The following is a 21613-nucleotide window of genomic DNA, read 5'->3' as shown; positions in this document are numbered from 1 at the left end:
GGTCGTTAACTTCAGGGCCCGTAGAATTAGTCGAGGTGCGCGTAAGCTGGCCCGGACACCCACGTTAAACTAAAAAAAAAAAAAAGAAATAAAATAATAGTTGGCAAAGTTATGTGCACTTGTTAAATGATATGATTGTCATGCAAAGTGTTATATAATCCACGCCACCTAATCTTGTTAGGCTAAAATAATTCGTATGGCCGTGATGCAATAGCGTTTACTTTCAAGACTCCTTTTTTTTTTAAAATTTAAATTCTAATTTTTTTTGGGGGAAATTAAACTAATTAAAATAAATATGTAGGAGAAAAAAACAAATTTTCTTTTCCAAAATTGTTTTTTTTTATCATTTGTTTCTTATTTATTTTGAAAAAAATATTATTTTGTTTTTATCACAAGCATGCCTTTTACTATAAGAAATTATCATGATCTATAAAACAATATTAAACCAAGAAATAAAAAAAATATCTCAATAATTTTTATGGAATTATATGAGTAAAATAAAAATTAATTCAAGAAAAAGTAAAAAAGTATATATTCATAGGCAAATATCTCAAATTGTTAAGGGGTTTCGATCTTTCCATGGGTAAGAAATAAGAAAATTATGGGGACAATTAATATATATTTTATTTGGATATGAAAAGTTGAGAATATAAGAACTAAAGTGGGAACTATAAAAAATTAACTTCCCGATAAAAAGAGTTTTTTAACCTATAGTGTATTTTCCATTAATACAGCATGAGCGTTCTTGTGCAATTAACAATAAAATAATAAAAATGAAACATCCACAAATCTATTTCATATATAAAATGATAGTTTGTTTTTATATATCACCATAAATTGACATTTTATTTATGTTTTTTTAATTCTATTTGGAGAGAGAATTAAACTTGCAGGAGCTTATTCATCAATTGACTTCTTAAAACATAATAAATATCTTATATACCCTTGCAAGTAAAATATCTTTAACCGGTATATTTTTTTGTATTTTCATAAAAATTTCTTTATTATAATCAAGTTAACTGAAAGTTTAATCATTTAATAAATATAAATATCAACAAAAAAGTGGTTGATACTTCCATTGCAGATATCAGTGCTTGGTTTCTTCTTGCACTGTTCGAGTAGTGCATGCGATAAGTTTGGAAGGCCAAATGGTGGCTTACTAAGCGGTATTTGAATTGTCTCGATTATCCTTTCATCTCTAGATAGCGCATGTATCAAATAATCTTCCGGTTTAGCGTTAATGATATTTTTTTCTTTCTCTCCTCGTTGATTTCCATGTCTAACCCTCTAAATTTTAAAAACAACATTTCAATTTGTTTTTCATTTAGGTTTCATTCATGTTCTTTTGATTATTGTTTGTTTTATTGGAAATAATTTATAGAATTTGAATTCCTTTTCAATTGCATCCTCCTTCGATTTTTTATTTGTCAGATTCTGTTCTTATTCTTTTGATTGTTATTTTTTTTACTTTGATTTTTTTTTAAATTTATAATTATCTTTATGATTTTATTTTTCAACATTAAATTGATTTGAAATTGAGCTTATTGATTAAGTTCGGGTCTAAGATTTTATGGATTGTGAGTTTGGAGAATTAACCCAGGTTTAGAAGATCTGTCTGAGTTTGATGGTTTTTTTTTTTTAAAACTCATGTTTTTTCAGTTTCATCCTTCGATATTTATTTTAAAGAGGATTGCACTCCGTTATTATTATTTTTTCTTTTTATAGGAATTTTCACTAGTTTTGAAAATGACATGTGTTATCTGAGTATTTTTATTTGCTATCCTTTGTTAAATTTAGCTTTTTTATAGAGAAAATCTATTTATTATTAAATTAAATTAATTTATTAAATATAAGCATGAAATGCTCATTTCATGATATTTTGTTGGGTTTGCTTTCCGGTTATTGCTCTTACAATGCATGCGGCTGTTTTTAGTGTCATCGTGCAGCCTTTCACGATGATATTGTAACCGTCTTAATGAACTTTTTCTAGTGGTGAAGTGGTGTCTATGGCGGAGCGACAGTTAGTCTCCAATAGACTTTTATTTGTTTTTCTCTTCGAGTATTATATTGACAACTTATTTTTTTATAATTAATTATTGTTATTATTTTTACTTTATTTATTGTCAATATTTTTTAATCATATTACTAAATTAACCGAGTTTATTGAACTAAGTCAAATCAATTACTCGAATCTCATATATATATATATATATATATATATATATATATATATTTTAAAAACATTGGTGTTGCATGAACATTTTTTTTATTATCAATTATTTTTTTATTTTTTTATTATTATTGTATTTATTATTCTTGTTATTTAAATTAATTGAGTTTATTAAATCAGATAATGACCAAAATCTTGATTATTTTTTTGCTTTTTTAAAAATAATTACATCACCTTTACATCCTTGTTTTATATTAAAAAAAAATTAGGTCGCCAATGAAATATCGAGTATCACCCATGTAGTTCATTTCTTTTTTTTTTTCCCTCAAAGAAAAAAATTTGGTCGCCAAATGGGACAATGGCATCTATACTTCTCTCAATATATATATGATTTATTTTTCGAACAACAATGTTTAATGATTTTATCGTAGAAATTGGAGAAATTTCATGTATAGTCAAATTCTAAAAAATAATGGATTCAGAAACACCAACCACCATCTTCATTTCCCAGAAAAGAAAGGGATAGCTCCCAATATTGTATCCTTGTATTTTATTCCCCTTTACAAGTTAGTCCTCTCTTTAAGTGTTCATTGATAAGATGTGAGTTGCCATCAATTTAGTTATTTTTCCTTCAAGAAATACCCTTTTGACTATATATTAATTGAAAGAAACATAGGAAAGCTTGGTAAATTTCTAAGAAATTAATGGAGCTTTTAAGGAACTAATGACGGACTAAGTTATGGTTTCTGAAACTAGAGAGACTAAGCTATTATATTGATAAAAAAGCTTGGACTAAATTAATATTTACTCATTCAAAAATCTAACACACCTTACGAACCTTCATCCACATCATGGGCATGGCAGATATATATATATAAGAACAACACACACAGTGGCCACTTTAATTTAAAACCATTACCCCTTCTATGTCCTGTTCTTGCTGCAATTTAATTTTTTTCTCAAAACATCAATCTCCTTCACTGCCTTTTCCAGGCTCTCCCTCATTATGCCATTTGATTCTTCAAGACGTTCTGCACGCCTTTGTTCTTCAGCTACCCTGTTGTTCAGCCAGATAAGCTTGTTATTGTCCTCCTTCATTTGCTTGATTCGGCTCACAACCATATCTTGGTATGATCTGATTTCATACTTCAGCTTGGGTTCACCTACAGACCAATTTACACAACATGTTATAACATGATATGTTGGCAGAATGATTAAGTTCAAAAAATACATTTCAAGGAGACAGAACCTGTTGAATACTCGTTGAAGAGATCCACGTCTTGTTTATCTGCCATGTAACCGTGAAGTTGGAGCTCCCAACTAGGTAGAAGGTAGAGTGGACTTCGATTCCAAACATTTCTACCTGTACCTTGATCAGAAAAATGTCTATCCAAGCGCTCTGCCTCTAAATAGCCTCTAGCTGATCCCTCAAAAATCAACATACTCGTACCACAATGTCCGTCCGAATTGTATGCTTGTTGAACCTTCTCGATAGCATCATATGAGCTGAACAAGTCAAGGAGTTCCTGATCTGCTATGCCACTCCGCTGAAATTTAATTTGATAAAGCAAACACTTGATTAGATCATAATCAGAAATAATATTTCAGTTACAAACACAAAATACTACTCTTGTCATCATTTCATGCCATATCCGAGGGAGAAAACATGATTGTACCTTATTGTTCTCGTCTTTTTTAAGGCTTGATGTATTCCTAACAACAACCATAGGAGGCCAAACAATCTCATGATCCTTCTTCTCATCATTTAGACCTTTCCATTTGCTCAACACTTCACCAGCAGAACTTTCAGAAGTTCCCTTTTTGCTGAAGTTCGTTGTCAACAGATGTGCGAGTTTCCGGTGGAGTTTACCCCCTTCTTCAGTGTCTTTGGCATGTGATATCAGGGCCGGCAGGCCTTGGTACCATTTGATGGCACCAGAAACTTCTTTGCATGCAGGGCAGTAAAACTGCTCAATAGGTTTATTGACATTCACAGGTGCCACTCCCTTGAACAATCTGCTCTTCTTGCTATCATCCAAAGCTCCTCCGTTTCCATTGCTGACCAGCAATTCAGAATTAAGATTAAGTGGAACGTCTGAATTCTGATCCACACCTTTATCTTCCTGTGCTTTAGTATTGGGACTCTGTAGAGTACCCACCGGTTTTGCAGCAATGCTTTCAGCTCCTTTCATATACTCATATCGTGTTGAATTGAGACTAATAATTTTCGCTTTACCACGACTAACTGGTTCTGTTTCAGTATTGGGACTTGGGTTATTATTGCTGCCACTGGCATCAGCAGTAAGAGGCTTGCCAGCGTCATTTCTAGAACCCTTGTCCATACTCAACTCTTTGCTGCATGACCATTGATTTTCGGACAAATTGACAGTTTTGCTGTCCAGTTGTTGTAAGCAAAAAATTAGTCAAAACTTAGAACACAGCAGTTAATGAAAAAAAAACCAAGTAATTAAGTAATGAACCTGAATCTCAGTAACTCATTCTTTTTAATAATAGAAAAAGAAGTTAATATATCTCTTTCCCTTTATGTGAATTATTGCTGACTAAATGTGGAGATTTTAAGAAGCATCACTCCTGGAATTCATTCGTAAAGTCTGACTGGAAAGTGGAAACTTGTCAGAAATCCTTTGTGAGGATATTGTTTGACTATATTCAAGCTATAATGATGTTTAGACCTTAGCATTCAATGGTAAATTCTAATTCCTTATCAGTTTATCAGTAAAATAGTTAGGTCTCGTCACTACTTTACACAGTAAAGTTCTACTTGACAAAGGCCTGTTGGTATGTAAAAAGCTTAATTTAGTTACATCATCAACAAGCTCATATAATAAAGACATGCTGGCAGTAATAAAATCTTGACAAAGTATTTAATGTAGGATATTCTCATATCGAAAACATACTGACCTGCAGCCTAAGCAAAATATCTGACCAGAGGTCTCATTTCTTATGATATGATCAGTTTGTTTCCTTTCCAGGCAAATCTCACAGGTACTTGTAGATGATTCACACTTTTCTTCCTTGAGTTCATCTTGTCCTCCATGTTCTTCTAGTAGCTGACCTGTGTCAGATGCTTCCTTTTCTTTCACTTCATTCTCTTCGAACTTGGCAGTTTCTTGCACTCTGTAGCAAGAAATGATGGAATGAAGATAACCTTACTGAAAGGAAAATATGAGATTTATATTTTGCAATCAAGATGCCAGTTATGTACCTGTATTTTTCATCCTGAGTATTTGAAGGACTTCCATTCGATTCACGGACATTTTTCTTGGAGCTCTTAAGATCCCCTCCCTTCTTACCTCTTTCTTCAAGAATAATCTTTATTTGGCTGTCCTTGAAAATTTGTCCTTGAAAATCCATCTTAAGAAAAGAATTGTTAAGATCAGTCAAAATAGCTGAAGGGGCATGCAGATAAAGGATTAAAAGGTACTACCCTACCGCCAAGTATCAGGTCAGGAATATGAAAGTAACTCATCATGAATAATTAACGTAGTTTCATGGATAGCGGTGATTGTTTAACCGCAGAACTATCAGTAAAAGAAAGTAAAAGGTCAAGGTTCTGATTTACATTAACCAAGACATAAAGTTCAGAAGCATTTGGCAACTATCACCTCTTCCATGTTCTGTTTATGCTGCAATTTAATTTTCTTTCTCAAAATATCAATCTCCTTCCTTGCCTTTTTCAGGCTCTCCCTCATTATGCCATTTGATTTTTCAAGAAGTTCTCCATGCCTTCGTTCTTCAGCTACCCTGTTGTTCAGCCAGATAATCTGGTGATTGTCCTCACTCATTTGCCTGATCCGGTTCACAATCATCTCTTGGTATGATCTGATTTCACATTTCAGCCTGGGTTCACCTACAGACCAATTTACACAACATGTTATTATATGATCTGTTGGCAGAATGATTATGTTAAAAAAAAAAATTCATTTCAAGCAGACAAAACCTGTTGAATACATGTTGAAGAGATACACGTCTTCTTTCTCGGCCATGTAACCGTGAAGTTGGAGCTCCCCACTTCGTAGGAGGTAGATTGGACTTTCATTCCAAACATTTCTACCTGTTCCTTGATCTGCAAAATGTCTATCCAGGCGCTCTGCCTCTAAATAGCCTCTTGTTGAGCACTCAAAAATCAAAATACTCATACCACAATGTCCATCCGAATTGTATGCTTGTTGAACCTTCTCGATAGCATCATATGAGCTGAACAAGTCAAGGAGTTCCTGATCTGCTATGCCACTCCGCTGAAATTTAATTTGATACAAGCAAACACTTGATTAGATCATAATCAGAAATAATGTTTCAGTTACAAACACAAACTACCACTCTTGTCATCGTTTCATGCCATATCCGAGGGAGAAAACATGATTGTACCTTATTGTTCTCGTCTTTTTTAAGGCTTGCTGTATTCCTAACAACAACCATAGGAGGCCAAACGATCTCATGATCTTTCTTCTCATCGTTTAGACCTTTCCATTTGCTCAACACTTCACCAGCAGAACTTTCAGAAGTTCCCTTTTTGCTGAAGTTCGTTGTCAACAGATGTGCGAGTTTCCGGTGGAGTTTACCCCCATCTTCAGTGGCTTTGGCATGTGATATCAGGGCCGGCAGGCCTTGGTACCATTTGATGTCACCAGAAACTTCTTTGCATGCAGGACAGTAAAACTGCTCAATAGGTTTATTGACATTCACAGGTACCAATCCCTTGGACAATCTGCTCTTCTCGCTATCATCCAAAGCTCCTCCGTTTCCATTGCTGACCAGCAATTCAGAATTAAGATTAAGTGGAATTGCCAATCCCTTGGACAATCTGCTCTTCTTGCTATCATCCAAAGCCCCTCCGTTTCCATTGCTGACCAGCAATTCAGAATTAAGATTAAGTGGAATGTCTGAATTCTGATCCACACCTTTATCTTCCTGTGCTTTAGTATTGGGACTCTGTGGAGTAACCTCCCGTTTTCCAGCAATGCTTTCATCTCTTTTCCTATACTCATCTTGTGCTGAATTGAGACTAATAATTTTCGCTTTACCACGACTAACTGGTTCAGTTTCAGTCTTGGGAGTTGGATTATTATTGCTGCCACTGTCATCAGCAGTGAGAGACTTGCCAGTGTCATTTCTAGAACTCATGTCGAAACTCAACTTTTTGTTGCATGGCCATTGATTTTCTGACAATTTGATAGTTTTGCTGCACAGTTGTTGTAAGCAAAAAATTAGTCAGCTTTTAAAACACAGCAGTTGATGAAAAAAAAAAACTAAGTAATGACAAACTTTTCTGTTTCGGAAAACAAAAATTAAAAGAAAATTCTGCCTAACTGAACATCCAACCTGAACTGAAGTAAATCATTCTTTTTAATAACAGAAAAAAAAAAATTCATATATCTCTTTCCCTTTATGTAAATTGTTGCTGGCTAAATGTGGAGAATTTAAGAAGCATCACTCCTGGAATTCATTCGTAAAGTATGATCGGAAAGAGGAAACTCTGTAGCAATATTAGGAGAGGTTATAATAGTTCAATTTGGATGAGTTAAACCATTTGAGAGGATATTGTTTGTTTATATTCAAGATATGATCATGTTTTACCTTAGCATTTAATGGAAAATTCTAATTCCTTGTCAGTTTATCAGTAGAGTAGTCAGGTTTCCTCACTACTTTACACAGTGAAGTTCTACTGGACTAAAAGGCTATATATGCAAAAAGCTTTATTTAGCAACATCATCAACAAGATCATATAGCAAACTGTAGGATATCCTCATATTTAGAACATACTGACCTGCAGCCTAAGCAAAATATCTGACCAGAGCTCTCCGTTTTTATGACCTGATCAGTTTCTTTCCTTTTCAGGCAAACGTCACAGGAACTTAAGGATGATGGTTCAACCTCGTGTTCAGAAATTGCTTCCATATTGGTCCTGGACGGAGTTGATGGTGACACGTTGCTTGGTATTTGACATCCGATCGAAGAAGCCTTTAGACCCTCTTGCAACAGTAACTTTTCATCAAATTCAGCATCTACCGGATCTAGCAAAATCTCATCTCCTGATTCAGTTTTGCGTGAGAAAGATGGAAAGTGATCATAAATCCCCTTAAGAAAACCAGAGAAGGCTACTTTTGTTGCCATGTTGTTAACTTATCATTACAAAATCTGTCTTTACCCTTTGATCTTCTTCTCTCACAAATGGACGTACTGGTGCCTCTCAACCTTTACTTAATTAAATGTCTATCAAACACTTACTTCTGAAGTTTTCTCTCGGGCAACTTTCCTCGAGAGTTTAACACTTTTGGAACACGGATTGACTTGCTTTCCACGGCCTTCTCTAGTCAAGGAGGTGTAGGGTCAAGCTGTCGTTTTCGCAACTATTTTAATGGAAGCAGAATAATAGTGGCAATCCGAAAAAAAATTCCGATCTTTCTTCATTGAGGCTTTATCGAATTTCATGTTCCTGTGATTGATTGGTTGAGTTCTGAGATTTAAACATTTTTCATATCATTGAATATTAACAATGATACATGAACACATTTTTTTTCCTCCATAATTTAAATTATTTGAATTCTTATAAATATTTATTTTAATTACCTTAATCTTTTTTTTTTTTTCAAAAAACAATATACTGCCAATCCAATGCTAAACTGGTTATTTTCTCTTCTACCATCTTGTAACAGCGTGAGAACCAAGCGAGCCCATGTATAGCTCTCTCAACAAAAGTTTCTCGTTACCCACTGGGCTTGCTAACGTATGCAATAGGATCTACTTGTATTCTTAAGTACAAAATTTAGCTTAAGGACTAAGATTATGTTGGTATATAGTATGTGAGAGATTGATTTTTAAAATATTTTTTTTTGTTTAAAAGTATATTAAAATAATGTTTTTTATTTATTTTTAATTTTGAAACATTGAATCGATAAAAAAATATTAATTTAAATTTTTTAAAAAAATTCAAAAATTTTAAAAAATACGATTAGATTTCAATACGTGAATAAAGAGTCCAAAAAAAATTATGGCACAAACCGAATAAGAATCACCCTTTAGACAAACAAATACAGTGCAAAAAGAACGAATCTTATCTACTCTTTTTATAAAGCACAAGTTTTAACACTGTCTTGATCAGGACATAAACGCTCACATTTTCCTTTCTTGTTCATCCCCTTCTGCGTTCATGTCTTGCCTGAATTTGAGGCTTCCACCAGCCGAGAAGGCATGGAAGAGTTTCACATCCAAGCTTCAAAGCAAATTAACTGCATGAACTCAACGTGTCCAAATCTATATCAAGAAATCGAAATATCCAACCAACAGTATTAACAGCACTGCTTCTGCGAAAGCTGTTCGGCCTCATATCCTATTTGATCAGAAACGTACGTGATGGAAACAGAAAGCGGCTTGTATACCTGCCTCGAGCACTTCTTTTTAAACAACGTAGCAGCCGCTTTGGCTATATGTCCACAAAGAATCAGCACCTGTATATATTGATAAGCTCTTTCGAGAGCCTGTCAGTAGTAGCGAGTTGGTGGCTAAGTTTCCGCCAACTACAAAGACCATGAAGATTATTGATCACCAGGCAGCTACAGCAGCAGCGCCAGCAGGAATGAGCATGGAAGATGAGGTCAATATAGGGGAAAGAGGCTGTGCAGCGGATGACATGCGGTAGTCTTTGGGATTTGCATCTCCTCGAATGCAAGGAATTGACGAAAGAGCTGAGCAGTTCATTTTGACATCCCGGGCAGAGATGGAGATTCAGGAAACTCACTTCTGAAGTTGTTTCTTGGACAACTTCCTCGAGAGGTTAACACTTTTGGAACACGGTTCGACTTGCTTTCCATGGCATTTTCTAGTCAAGGAGGTGTAGGGTTGTGCAGTCTATTTCGCCACTATTGTTTTCCTCTCTTTTAATGGAAACAGAACAATAGTGGCAATTCGGTAAAAAAAGGTCCGATCTTTCTTCATTGAGGCTTGATCGACTTTCATATTCTTGTGATTAATTAATTGGTTGAGTTCTGAGATTTAAATAATTTTTCATATAGTTGAATCTTGTTTTTCATAGTAGGATAAATTCTTATTTTAAAAAAAATCATGTTTTAATTTAAAAAAAACTTGTTTTCCTAAAAAAATAATAAATTACATGAATAAAAAATGGGAGTTTCGGTTTCTTTTTGTTACAACAAAAAATAATACAATATGAATACGTTTTTTTCTCTCTTAATTTAAATTATTTGAATTTTTATAAATATTTATTTGAATTATCTTAAGTTTTTTTATTAAAAAAAACAATATACTGCCAATGCAATGCTAAACTGGTTATTTTCTCTAGCTTCTACCATCTTGTAATAGCGTGAGAACCAAGCGAGCCCATTTATAGCTCTCTCAAGAAAGTTTCTCGTTACCCACGGGCTTGCTACTGTATGTATTTGTATTTTTAAGTAAAAAAATTAGCTTAAAGTAAGAATAGGTTGCGTGGTAGATTTTGTTTTTTAAAATATTTTTTATTTAAAAATATATAAAAATAAAATTTTTTATTTTTAATATAAACACTAAAAAAAATATTAACTTAAAATTTTTTTAAAAATAAAAAGATTTAAAAAACATGATTAAACACCTCAATATCAATATTACATTAATAAACATTAATATGAAATATAAATCACCTTTTTTTAAAAAAAATTCCAGTGGAAAAAGAACGTATCTTATCTGCTCTTTTTATAAAGGACAAGTTTTAACACTATCTTGATCAGGACATAAACGCTTCTATCTTCCTTTCTTGTTCATCTCCTTCTGCGCTCATGTCTTGCCTGAATTTGAGGCTTCCACCAGCCAAAAAGGCACGGAAGAGTTTCACATCCAAGCTTCAAAGAAAACTGCATGAACTCAACATTTCTAAATCTATCAAGAAATTGAAATATCCAACCAACAATGTTTACAACACTGCTTCTGCAAAAACAGTTCGAACTCATATCCTATTTGATAGTAATGATATTCTAGAATCCAATAAGCTCGAGAAATTAAGTTTTTGAGTGTTTGAATAATAGTTGATTACATATTTATCTTAATATTCCATTTTTAGGAGTCGGGGGACAAAGAATTAGTGGCAAAAATCTCAATTCTTGCAAAACAGTATGTTTTGTTGATTTTAAAAGACTTCAATAATGAATAAATCATTGAATTTATAATAAGAGATTATAGTAAATAAACATTAAATGTTGATGGAATCGTCTTTTTATATGATATTAATATCTATGAAAATACTACGTGAAGATTTTAATTTATTATTTTGTATACAACATTAATTATGATAGAAACAATCTTTATAATTAATATTCAATATTAATATTAATTGACTTGCTTTTCTAGGAGATGTACGGTCATGCACTCTTTTTCTCATGTTTTTTTTCTTTCTTTTAATGGAAATAGAATAATAGTGATTAATTGATTGAGTTATGAGATTTAAACATTTTTCCTTTTTTTGAGTGTATCAAGATTAAAATTTTTTTTTCATATCATTGAATCTTTTTTTTCTTCATATTAGGATAAATTTTTATTTAAAAAATCATGTTTAAAAAAAAAAAAAACTTGTTTTTCTCAAACTTGTTTTTACATGAATAAAGAATGAGATTTTTGGTTTAAAGACATGCTTTTGTAAGAACAAAAAATAATACATGAATTCGTTTTTTTAAGTTGATTTAAATTTGAGTTCTTATGAAAATTTATTTTAATTACCTTAAATTTTTATTGAAATAAAAATATACCGTTGATAAAAAAGAAATCATCAAAAAATAAAATATAAAAAATTATTTTTTGTCTACAATTTAAATAGTTGGATTTCTTTCAAATATTTATTTTCATTGACACAAAAATTCAATAAAAAACTTTCAAAGAGAGCCACTCAAACTAAATAGTTTCCCCTAATTAAAAAGAGTAAATTATTCAATCCCAGCGTGCTTAGCAAAATAACTGGTTAGTCCTTCTTGTTTAATAAATCCAACATTGTATCCTTGTATTTTATTCCCCTTTACAAGTTAGTCCTTTCTTTAAGAGTTCATTAATAAGATGTGAGTTGCCATCAATTTAGTTATTTTTCCTTCCAAAATACCCTTTGGACTATATATTAATTGAAAGAAACATGGGAAAGTCTGGTAAATTTCAAAGAAATTAGTGGAGATTTTAAGGAATTAATGATGGACTATTATGGTTTCTGAAACTAGAGGGACTAAGCTATCATATTGATAAAAGTGCCTGGACTAAATTAATACTTGCTCATTCAAAAGTCTAGCACACCTTTCAAACCTTCATCCACATCATGGGCATGGCAGATATAATCTTTAACTGCTAAATTAGTAGTTGGCAGTAATCAAACATCCAAGAACAACACATACAAATGCCACAGTTCCTCAGGGAACTCTGATACTAGTTCTAGGAAAATTAGTAGCCACAAACTTAGTTATCGTGCAACACAAGAATTCACAACTCAATATAATTGATATTTAGCAATACCGGTAAGCACAGTGCATTTCTCTGCATTTTAATCTCCTAAAATGCAAAGAAAGTTTGTGATTGATAGCAAGGCTTTCACATTCGAACTCTTTAGATCTGCAGTCTTCCTCTTCCTTGGGTTCATTTTGTCTTCTTCCTTGTTCTTCTACTAGCTTTACCCGTGTCAGCTACTTCCTTTTCTTTCACTTCATTCCCTTTGGCCTTGGCAGTTTCCGGCACTCTGTAGCAAGAAATGATGGAATGAAGAGAGCCCCACTGAAAGGAAAATATGAGATTTATATTTTGCAATGAAGATGCCAGTTAAGTACCTGGAATTGCCATCCTGTGTATTTGAAGGACTCCCATTGGATTCATGGACATTTCCGTGCTCCTCGTCCTCCTTTGAGCTCTCAAGATTCCCTCCCTTTTTACCTCTCTCGTCAACATTAGTCTTTATTTGGCTGTCTTCGAAAATTTGTCCTTGAAAACCCATCTTAAGAAAAGAATTGTTAAGATCACTCAAAATAGCAGAAAGGACATGCAGACATTATGCAATTAAAATACTGTAAAAACATTTAAAAGTGAATGCAGAAGGTACTTTCCTACCGCTAGGTATCATGTCAGGAATAATTAACAGTTTTATGGATAGTAGTGATTGTTTAACTGCAGAATTATCAGAAAAAAGAAAGTAAGGGGCCAGGGTTTGGCGGGTTTAGATTTAGATTTCTAAATGGTTGCCAAAAATGCTTACATGAACTCTATCATTTCTTACATTAACCAAGACATCCGTCCCCAAGCATTTGACAACTATTACCTCTTCTATGTTCTGTTCGTGCTGCAATTTATTTTCCTTTCTCAAAATATCAATTTCCTTCATTACCTTTAACAGGATCTCCCTCATTATGCCATTTGATTCTTCAAGACGTTCTACCCTGTTATTCAGCCAGATACGCTTGTTATCGTCCTCACTCATTTGCCTGATTCGGTTCACGACCGTATCTTGGTATGATGTAATTAAATATTTCAGCTTGGGTTCACCTACAGACCAATTTACACAACATGTTATTATATGATCTGTTGGCAGAATGATTATATTAAAAAAATCATTTCAAGCAGACAAAACCTGTTGAATACTGGTTGAAGAGATCCACGTCCTTTTTCTCTGCCATGTAACCGTGAAGTTGGATCTCCCCACTTCGTAGGAGGTAGAGTGGACTTTCATTCCAAAGATTTCTACCAGTTCCTTCATCTGCGAAATGTCTATCCAGGCGCTCTGCCTCTAAATAGCCTCTTGTTGAGCCCTCAAAAATCAAAATACTCATCCCACAATGTCCATTCGAATTGCATGCATGTTGAACCTTCTCAATAGCTTCATATGAGCTGAACAAATCAAGGAGTTCCTGATCTGTTATGCCAATCCGCTGAAATTTAATTCGATACAAGCGAACACCTGATTAGATCATAATTAGCAATAATATTTCAATTAGAAACACAAAATACCACTCTTGTCATCATTTCGTGCCATATCTGAGGGAGAAAACATGATTGTACCTTATTGTTCTCGTCTTTTTTAAGGCTTGCTGTATTCCTAACAACAACCATAGGAGGCCAAACGATCTCATGATCTTTATTCTCATCTTTTAGACCTTTCCATTTACTTAGCACTTCACCACCAGAACTATCAGAAGTTCCCTTTCTGCCGAACTTCCTTGTCAGCTGCTTTTCTAGGTTCTGGTGGAGTTGAGCCCTTTTTCCTTTAGTGGTTTTTCTGGCATGTGATATCAGGGCCTGCAGGCCTGGGTACCATTTGATGGTATCAGGAACTTCTGCGCATGCAGGACAGTAAAACTGCTCAATAGGTTTATTGACAATCTTAGGTGCCAATTCCTTGGACAATCTGCTCTTCTTGTTATCATCCAATGCACCTCCGTTTCCTCTGCTGACCACCGATTCAGATTTAACATTAAGTGGAATGTCTGAATTCGGATCCACACCTTTATCTTTCTTTGCTTTAGTATTGGGACTCTGTGGAGTACCCTCCTGTTTTGCAGCAATGCTTTCAGCTCTTTTCCTACACTCATCTTGTGCTGAATTGTGACTTATAATTTTCGCTGCACCACGACTAACTGCTTCTGTTTCAGTCATGAGAGTTGGATTGTTATTGCTGCAACTGGCATCAGCAATTTCTTGTTCTGAAATTGCTTCCATATTGGTCCTGGACGAAGTTGATGATGACACATTGCTTGCCATTGGGCAACTGACCAACGAAGCCTTTAGAGGCTCTTGTAACTGGAGCTCTTCAGCAAATTCAGCAGTTTCTTGCAAAATATCATCTTCTGATTCAGATTTGTAAGAGAAAGATGGAGAGGAACCATCATTCACGTTTACAAGATCAAAGAGGTCTTGTTTTTTTGCCATGTTATTTCACAAAATCTCTTTCTTCAGCCTTGATCTTCTTGTCTCACAAATGTATGTACTTTTGACTCTCGACCTCTACTTAAATAAATGTCTATCAAGAACTTGCTTCGGATGTTGTTTCTTGGACAACTTCCTCGAGGGTTCACCACTTTTGGAACATGGATTGACTTGCTTTACATTCAAGGAGGCGTGTGTAGGGTCATGCATTCTTTTTCGCCCCTTGCTTTTTACTATCATTTAAAGGAAAGAGAATAATAGTGGCAGTCTAAAAAAAAAGGGAGTAGTCCGATCATTTCTTTTATTTCTTCATTGAGGACTGACCGATTTTTCATATTAATGTTATTTATTAGTTGAGTTCTGAGATTTAAACATCTATCCTTTTTGTTTTTATCACGAAGGGGATGAATTTGGAGCCCTAAAACCAAAATCCAAGGATTCACGAATAATTTTTGAGTTATTTGAGGGACATCTCCGGCGAGATAGTTAGTAAAATATGAAAAATGAGTCCCATGATAGGTAAGTGGTTGGTTAGTGAAACTAATTATATAGATTGAAGCATAACAATACAACAAGAAGCAAAATAAACTGAATTAGGGTTAAAATACAGAGAATCTCAAAACTTTTTTTTGTTTTGAAATAAAGATATGACCCAAATTTGTCTTTTTAAAAAATATACAATGCCTTTTATAGAATAGAAAAAACTGACAAAGATTAGAAAATAACTATGAAAAATAGTAAAATTTTCCCGATCAACAACTTCTAGATTTAATTTTGGGAGATTTAATGGTTCAATAAACAACACCTTAAAGATTTGAGCATGATGCAATAATCATATCTCTTGTTATTGTCATTTTTAATTATTTTCTCAGTATGATATTGCAACAAAATCTTCTCTTAAACTTAAATATATTCTACTAATTTATTAAAGTATATGCTAAGAAATCCACATGATCAAAATAAGAACACCAATCTTTACAAACTCGGCTACATCATCGACTCTTCTTTATATTTGGACTAAAACTGCACTTGAAGAAAACTATTTGAAAAAAATGAAACATGCATCCTCCAGAATAAGAAAAAAAAAATCTTCCCTTAGATACAAAAGAATTGGACGAGATAATTCCAATTAATCAAAACAGAACTGAATATTGAATTCCAGCCTAAATAAGAATAAATTCTACAGAATTGGGTTGATAATATAGTACTTATCCCCATATAGCGATTAATTATGTCTTTGTTTGGTCCTTCTAATATAATTCTTGTTCGAATATGATCCCTAAACAGTACTTATTTCTATGACCATCTCGTCGTTTCCTCAACTAGCGCCCTAATAACAAATACGATGATTGATGGAATGATCATATTAAAAGTATATAATCGCAAAACATGTCCTCCATGCAAATAATGGTATGATTTACTATCATTGCTGAGAGGAATTAATATAAAAAATACATTATCATAAATAAATGGTATAAACGAAAACTTATTTAAACTGTTTCGAGTCATGTCACTAGTTTCTTAAGAAGTGGGATTAATGCATGATAAGATCTTTCAAAGTATGTGTAAATATAAAAATCCCCATTTTTCTCTAAAGAAAAAGAGAAAAACAAAGGTGGTGATTGCATTATGATATATAATAATTCAAAAAACCATGATAAAAGGGAATCAAAGAAAAAGAAAATTAAGAGTGGAGGGCCCTACAAGTTTAGAAAAAGTTAGATAACCAGCCGGGAAGGAGGAAGACCTACTGGTTTCCGGTGAGAAGAGACTTCTTCTAAGCGAAGTCACTTCTAAAGCGATGCCCTCTCTGATTGCTATGTACTATTATCTCCATATAGCGATTACTAGATCCGTGTTCCTGCGCCAGGCCATGGGTTTGGACATTTCGGATTATAGATCTACTGAACAATTTAAATAAGTTAGATTAGTTTTAATTAGATTATATAAAAAAGATAATGAAAACAAATTAATAGATGAAAAAAATAAAATATTATAAACTGAAATTCAATGATTAAATTAAAAATAAATTAAAATTTTATAAAAGACTAAGAATATAAATTTAAAATTAAAAAATAAGTTGAAATCTCAATAAATAAAAGGATGATTTTAAAATTTTACTTGGCCAATGAGAATTTTAAAAGAGAAAAAAGAAGAAGAAAACATCATGGTTTGAATGCTACCACTAACATGCCGCCCCAATATGTCAGTGTATATTCTAACGATATGAGGAAATGATACTTTTAGTTGTCGGGAGGCTCCACATACACCAATTACTTTTTTTTTAATTATATTTTATATTTATTAAATCATAAAAATACCTCTTATCTGTCCTGATTATTATCAAAACACCATTATAAAAACAATCCACTGAGTCTTGATAGAAAGCAGCATAACATTTAGATTTCTCCTTAATTAATAATGATTCTTAATTAATAACAACAATAATAATCTTAATACCACAAACTAAGTTATCGTGCTACATAAGAAATTCACAACTTAATATGATTGATTTTATAGCAATGCAAGTATTTGCCATCCAGAGTATTTGAAGGACTTCCATTCGATTCATGGACATTTGCATGCTCCTCGTCCTCTTTTGAGCTCTCGAGTTCCCCTCCCTTTTTACCTCCTCCTTCAACAGTAATCTTTATTTCGTTTTTCTTGAAAATCCATCTTAAGAAAAGAAATGTTAAGAGCAGTCAAAATGGCTGAAGGGACATGCAAATATTATGCAATTAAAATAATGTAGGAACATATAGAACTGGTTAGAGGAATGAAGAAGATACATACCTACCACCTGGTATGGAAGTAACTCACATCATGAATAATTAACATAGTTTCATGGATCCTAGTGAATTGTTTATCTGCAGAATTACCAGAAAAAAACATGTAATGAATCAGGGTTTGGTGGGTTTAGCCCTAGATTTCATGAAGGTGGCTAAAGAAGCTTACATTAACTTTATCATTTCGTTCATTAACCAGGAGATAAGTTCATAGGCATTTGAAAACTATTACCTCTTCCATGTTCCGTTCATGCAACAATTTAATTTTCGTTCTCAAAACATCAGTTTCCTTCTTTGCCTTTTCCATCCTCTCCCTCCTTATGCCCTTTAATTGTTCAACAAGTTTTGCATTCCTATCCCTCATTATGCCATTTGATTCTTCAAGAGTTTCTGCGCGCCGTAGCTCTTCAGCTACCCGTTTTTTCAGCCAGATGAGCTGGTTATTGTCCTCACGCATTTGCCTACAGACCATGTCTTGGTGCAATCTGATTTCATATTTGAGCTTGGATTCACCTACAGACCAGTTTAACAAAGTGTTATTATATGATCTTCTTGCAGAATGATTATATAAAAAAAATTCATTTCAAGCAGCAAAACCTGTTGAATACTGGTTGAAGAGATCCACGTCCTTTTCCTCTGCCATGTAACCGTGAAGTTGGAGCTCCCCACTAGGTAGGAGGTAGAGTGGACTTCGATTCCAAACATTTCTACCTGTTCCTTGATCTGCAAAATGTCTATCTAGGCGTTCAGCTTCTAAATAGCCTCTAGCTGAGCTCTCAAAAATCAAAATACTCATCCCACAATGTCCAAGCGAATTGTATGCTTGTTGAACGTTCTCAATAGCGTCATATGATCTGAACAAGTCAAGCAGTTCCTGATCTGTAATGCCAATCCGCTGAAATTTAATTTGATGCAAGCTAAAACTTGATTAGATCATAATCAGCAATAATATTTCAGTTACAAACACAAAATACCACTCTTGTCATCATTTCATACCATATCGGAGGGAGAAAACATGATTGTACCTTATTGTTCTCGTCTTCTTGATGGCTTGCTGTATTCCTGACAACAACCATAGGAGGCCAAACAATCTCACGATCTTTCTTCTCGTCTCTTATACCTTTCCACTTACTTGACACTTCACCAGCAGGACCATCAGAAGTTCCCTTTCTGCCAAACTTCTTTTCCGAGAGCTGTGCGATTTTCCGGTGGAGTTTAGCCATTTCTTCAGTGGTTTTGGAATGTGATATGAGGGCCTGGAGGCCTTGGTACCATTTGATGGTATCAGAAACTTCTGCGCATGCAGGACAGTAAAACTGCTCCGTAGTTTCATTGACATCCTCAGGTGCCAATTCCTTGAACAATATGCTCTTATTGTTATCATCCAAAGCATAAGCGTCACCATGATAATCAAGAGCAGCAGTAACATTATTCCGAATGTCATCTGCAACTCTTTCTTTTCGGCCAGTTTCTGAACCCTTTCTTGGAGTTGAATCTGAATCAATTCCTCCTTCCCCATTGTTTGTATGTCCCACAGGTGGGCAGTCTACCAATTGTGAAGCAACGTTCTTGATATGGCTGGAGGTTGGTCGTGGACCCCCGTTTCCTCCGCTGAGCAGCGATTCAGAATTAATATCAAGTGGAATATCTGAATTCTGATCCACACCTTTATCTTCCTGTGTTTCAGTATTGGGACTCTGTGGAGTACCCTCCTGTTTTGCAGCTATGCTTAAAGATGATTCACTCTTTCCTTTCCTTTCCGGGCAAATGTCACAGGTACTTAAAGATGATTCACACTTTTCTTCGTTGATTTCATCTTGACCTCCTTGCTCTTCTACTTGCTTACCTGTGTCAGCTGCTTTGAGACTCTGTGGAGTACCATCCTGTTTAGCAACTATGCTTTCAGCTATTTTCCTATCCTCATCTTGTGAAGAGTTGAGGCTAACGATTTTCGCTGCACCACCACTCACTGGTTCTGTTTCAGTCATGGTAGTTGGATTATTAATGCTGCCACTGGCATCAGCAGTGAGAGACTTGCCAGTGTCATTTCCACAATTCATGTCCATACTCAACTCTTTGCTGCTTGACCATTGATTTTCTGACAACTCGATAGCTTTGCTGCACAGTTGTTGTAAGCAAAAAAAATAGTAAAATCTTAAAACAAAGCAGTTAATGGAAAAAAAAACAAGTAATCAAGTAATGATGAAAAAGCTCCTGAACTTCAATAAATCATAGTTAAATTTAGAAAACCAAGTAGTTCAGAAAATTCATTTTAAAAATTCATTCGTAAAGTCTGACCAGAAAGTTAATGGTTATATCTGGATGAATTAAACCCTTTGAGAGGATATTTTTTGTTTATATTCAAACTATTATCATGCTAGACCTTAGCATTTAATGGAAAATTCTAATTCCTCATCAGAAGTAGTCAGGTCTGCTCACTACTTTACACAGTAAAGTTCTACTGGACTGAAGGCCTGTTGGTATGTAAAAAGCTCAATTTAGTAACATCATCAACAAGCTCATATGAAAGCATTTGCTGTAGGATATTCTCATATTTAGAACATACTGACCTGCAGCGTGCGCAAAAAATCAGACCAGAGCTCTCATTTTTTATGATCTGATCAGTTTCTTTCCTTCCCGGGTAAACGTCACAGGAACTCAAAGATGATTCACCCTTTTCTTGGACTTGCAGTGATGGTTCAGTCCTGTGTTCTGAAATTGCTTCCATTTTGGTCTTGGTCGGAGTTGATGATGACACATTGCTTTCCATTTGACAACTGATCAAAGAAGCCGTTGGAGCCTCTTGGAATTGTAACTCTTCAGCATATTCAGCATTTATAAAGATCCCATCTTCTGATTCAGTTTTGTATGAGAAAGATGGAGAGTAACTAACCATCATTCACGTTAAGAAGATCAAAGAAGGCTGGTTCTATATATATATTGCCATGTTATTAACGTTATTATTACAAATCTCTTTTCCCTTGATCTTCTTTTCTCACCGATGCATGTGATAGTGCCTCTCAACCTTTACTTAATACTTAATTAAAGCAAGTTTATTTTTGTGATTTAATATTTAAAAAAAATATAAAAATGTTTAAATTAAATATTTTTATGTTTGTAAATTATTTTAATATGTTAATATTTAAAATAAATTTAAAAAAATAATAAAAAATATTATTTCAATATATTTTTAAATAAAAATATTTAAAAAAACAAAAGAATATCTTAAAAATCAAAATTGAATATAAATACCTGTAAAAAACTTACTTCCGAAGTTATTTATTGGACATCTTCGTCGAGAGTTCAACACTTTTGGAACACGGATGGACTTACTTTCCACGGATGTGTAGGGTCATGCAATCTTTTTCGCCTATCTTTTTTTTTTTTTTTTTAGAGCTGACAGTGTGGTTGCGAGTGCTTTTCAAATAGCTTTTCATGCCGAAATACATGCCAATGATGTTTTTTTATTTTTTAAAAATTATTTTTGACATTAGCACATCAAAACGATCCAAAAAGTACAAACCGCACTCAATTTTAGCAAAAAATTTTTTTTTTTCAAAATCTGATAAGACACAGTTACAAACACAATGTCAAACGGTGTCTTAATGAGAACAGAACAATAGTGGCAATCCGAAAGGAAAAAAAAAAAAAGGTTCGATCTTTCTCATCTTTCTTCATCGAGGCTTTATCAACTTTTATGTTCTTGTGATTAATTGGTTGAATTCTGAGATTTAAACATTTTTCCTGTTTCTTTTTTTTTTAATCA

At 33.7% G+C, this 21613-nt stretch overlaps 1 protein-coding gene across 7 annotated transcripts; it reads right to left on the bottom strand.

The window, feature by feature from the left end:
- Nucleotides 1–2939: 2939 nt before the first annotated feature.
- On the bottom strand, nt 2940–20831 carry LOC7462821 (uncharacterized). 7 transcript variants are annotated; one of them, XM_052451461.1, is made up of 9 exons: nt 20418–20831; nt 18873–19965; nt 13770–14067; nt 5797–6041; nt 5397–5545; nt 5093–5308; nt 3847–4564; nt 3420–3717; nt 2940–3333 (listed from the first exon to the last, which is right to left on the bottom strand). In XM_052451461.1, exons 1-9 carry the CDS (start codon nt 20744–20746, stop codon nt 3095–3097), a joined length of 3585 nt encoding a protein of 1194 aa, XP_052307421.1. In that variant the 5' UTR covers nt 20747–20831; the 3' UTR covers nt 2940–3094. The 7 variants fall into 7 exon arrangements, with proteins under 7 accessions (XP_052307421.1, XP_052307419.1, XP_052307422.1 ...); XM_052451459.1 differs by lacking the exon at nt 13770–14067 and adding an exon at nt 6132–6429 and having other exon boundaries at nt 20418–20829; XM_052451462.1 differs by lacking the exon at nt 13770–14067 and adding an exon at nt 6132–6429 and having other exon boundaries at nt 18873–19926; nt 20418–20829.
- Nucleotides 20832–21613: the final 782 nt, after the last annotated feature.

This window comes from Populus trichocarpa, chromosome 3 (genome assembly GCF_000002775.5).
Source record: "Populus trichocarpa isolate Nisqually-1 chromosome 3, P.trichocarpa_v4.1, whole genome shotgun sequence".
NCBI lineage: Eukaryota > Viridiplantae > Streptophyta > Magnoliopsida > Malpighiales > Salicaceae > Populus > Populus trichocarpa.
This window is presented reverse-complemented; position numbering and strand designations above follow the sequence as displayed.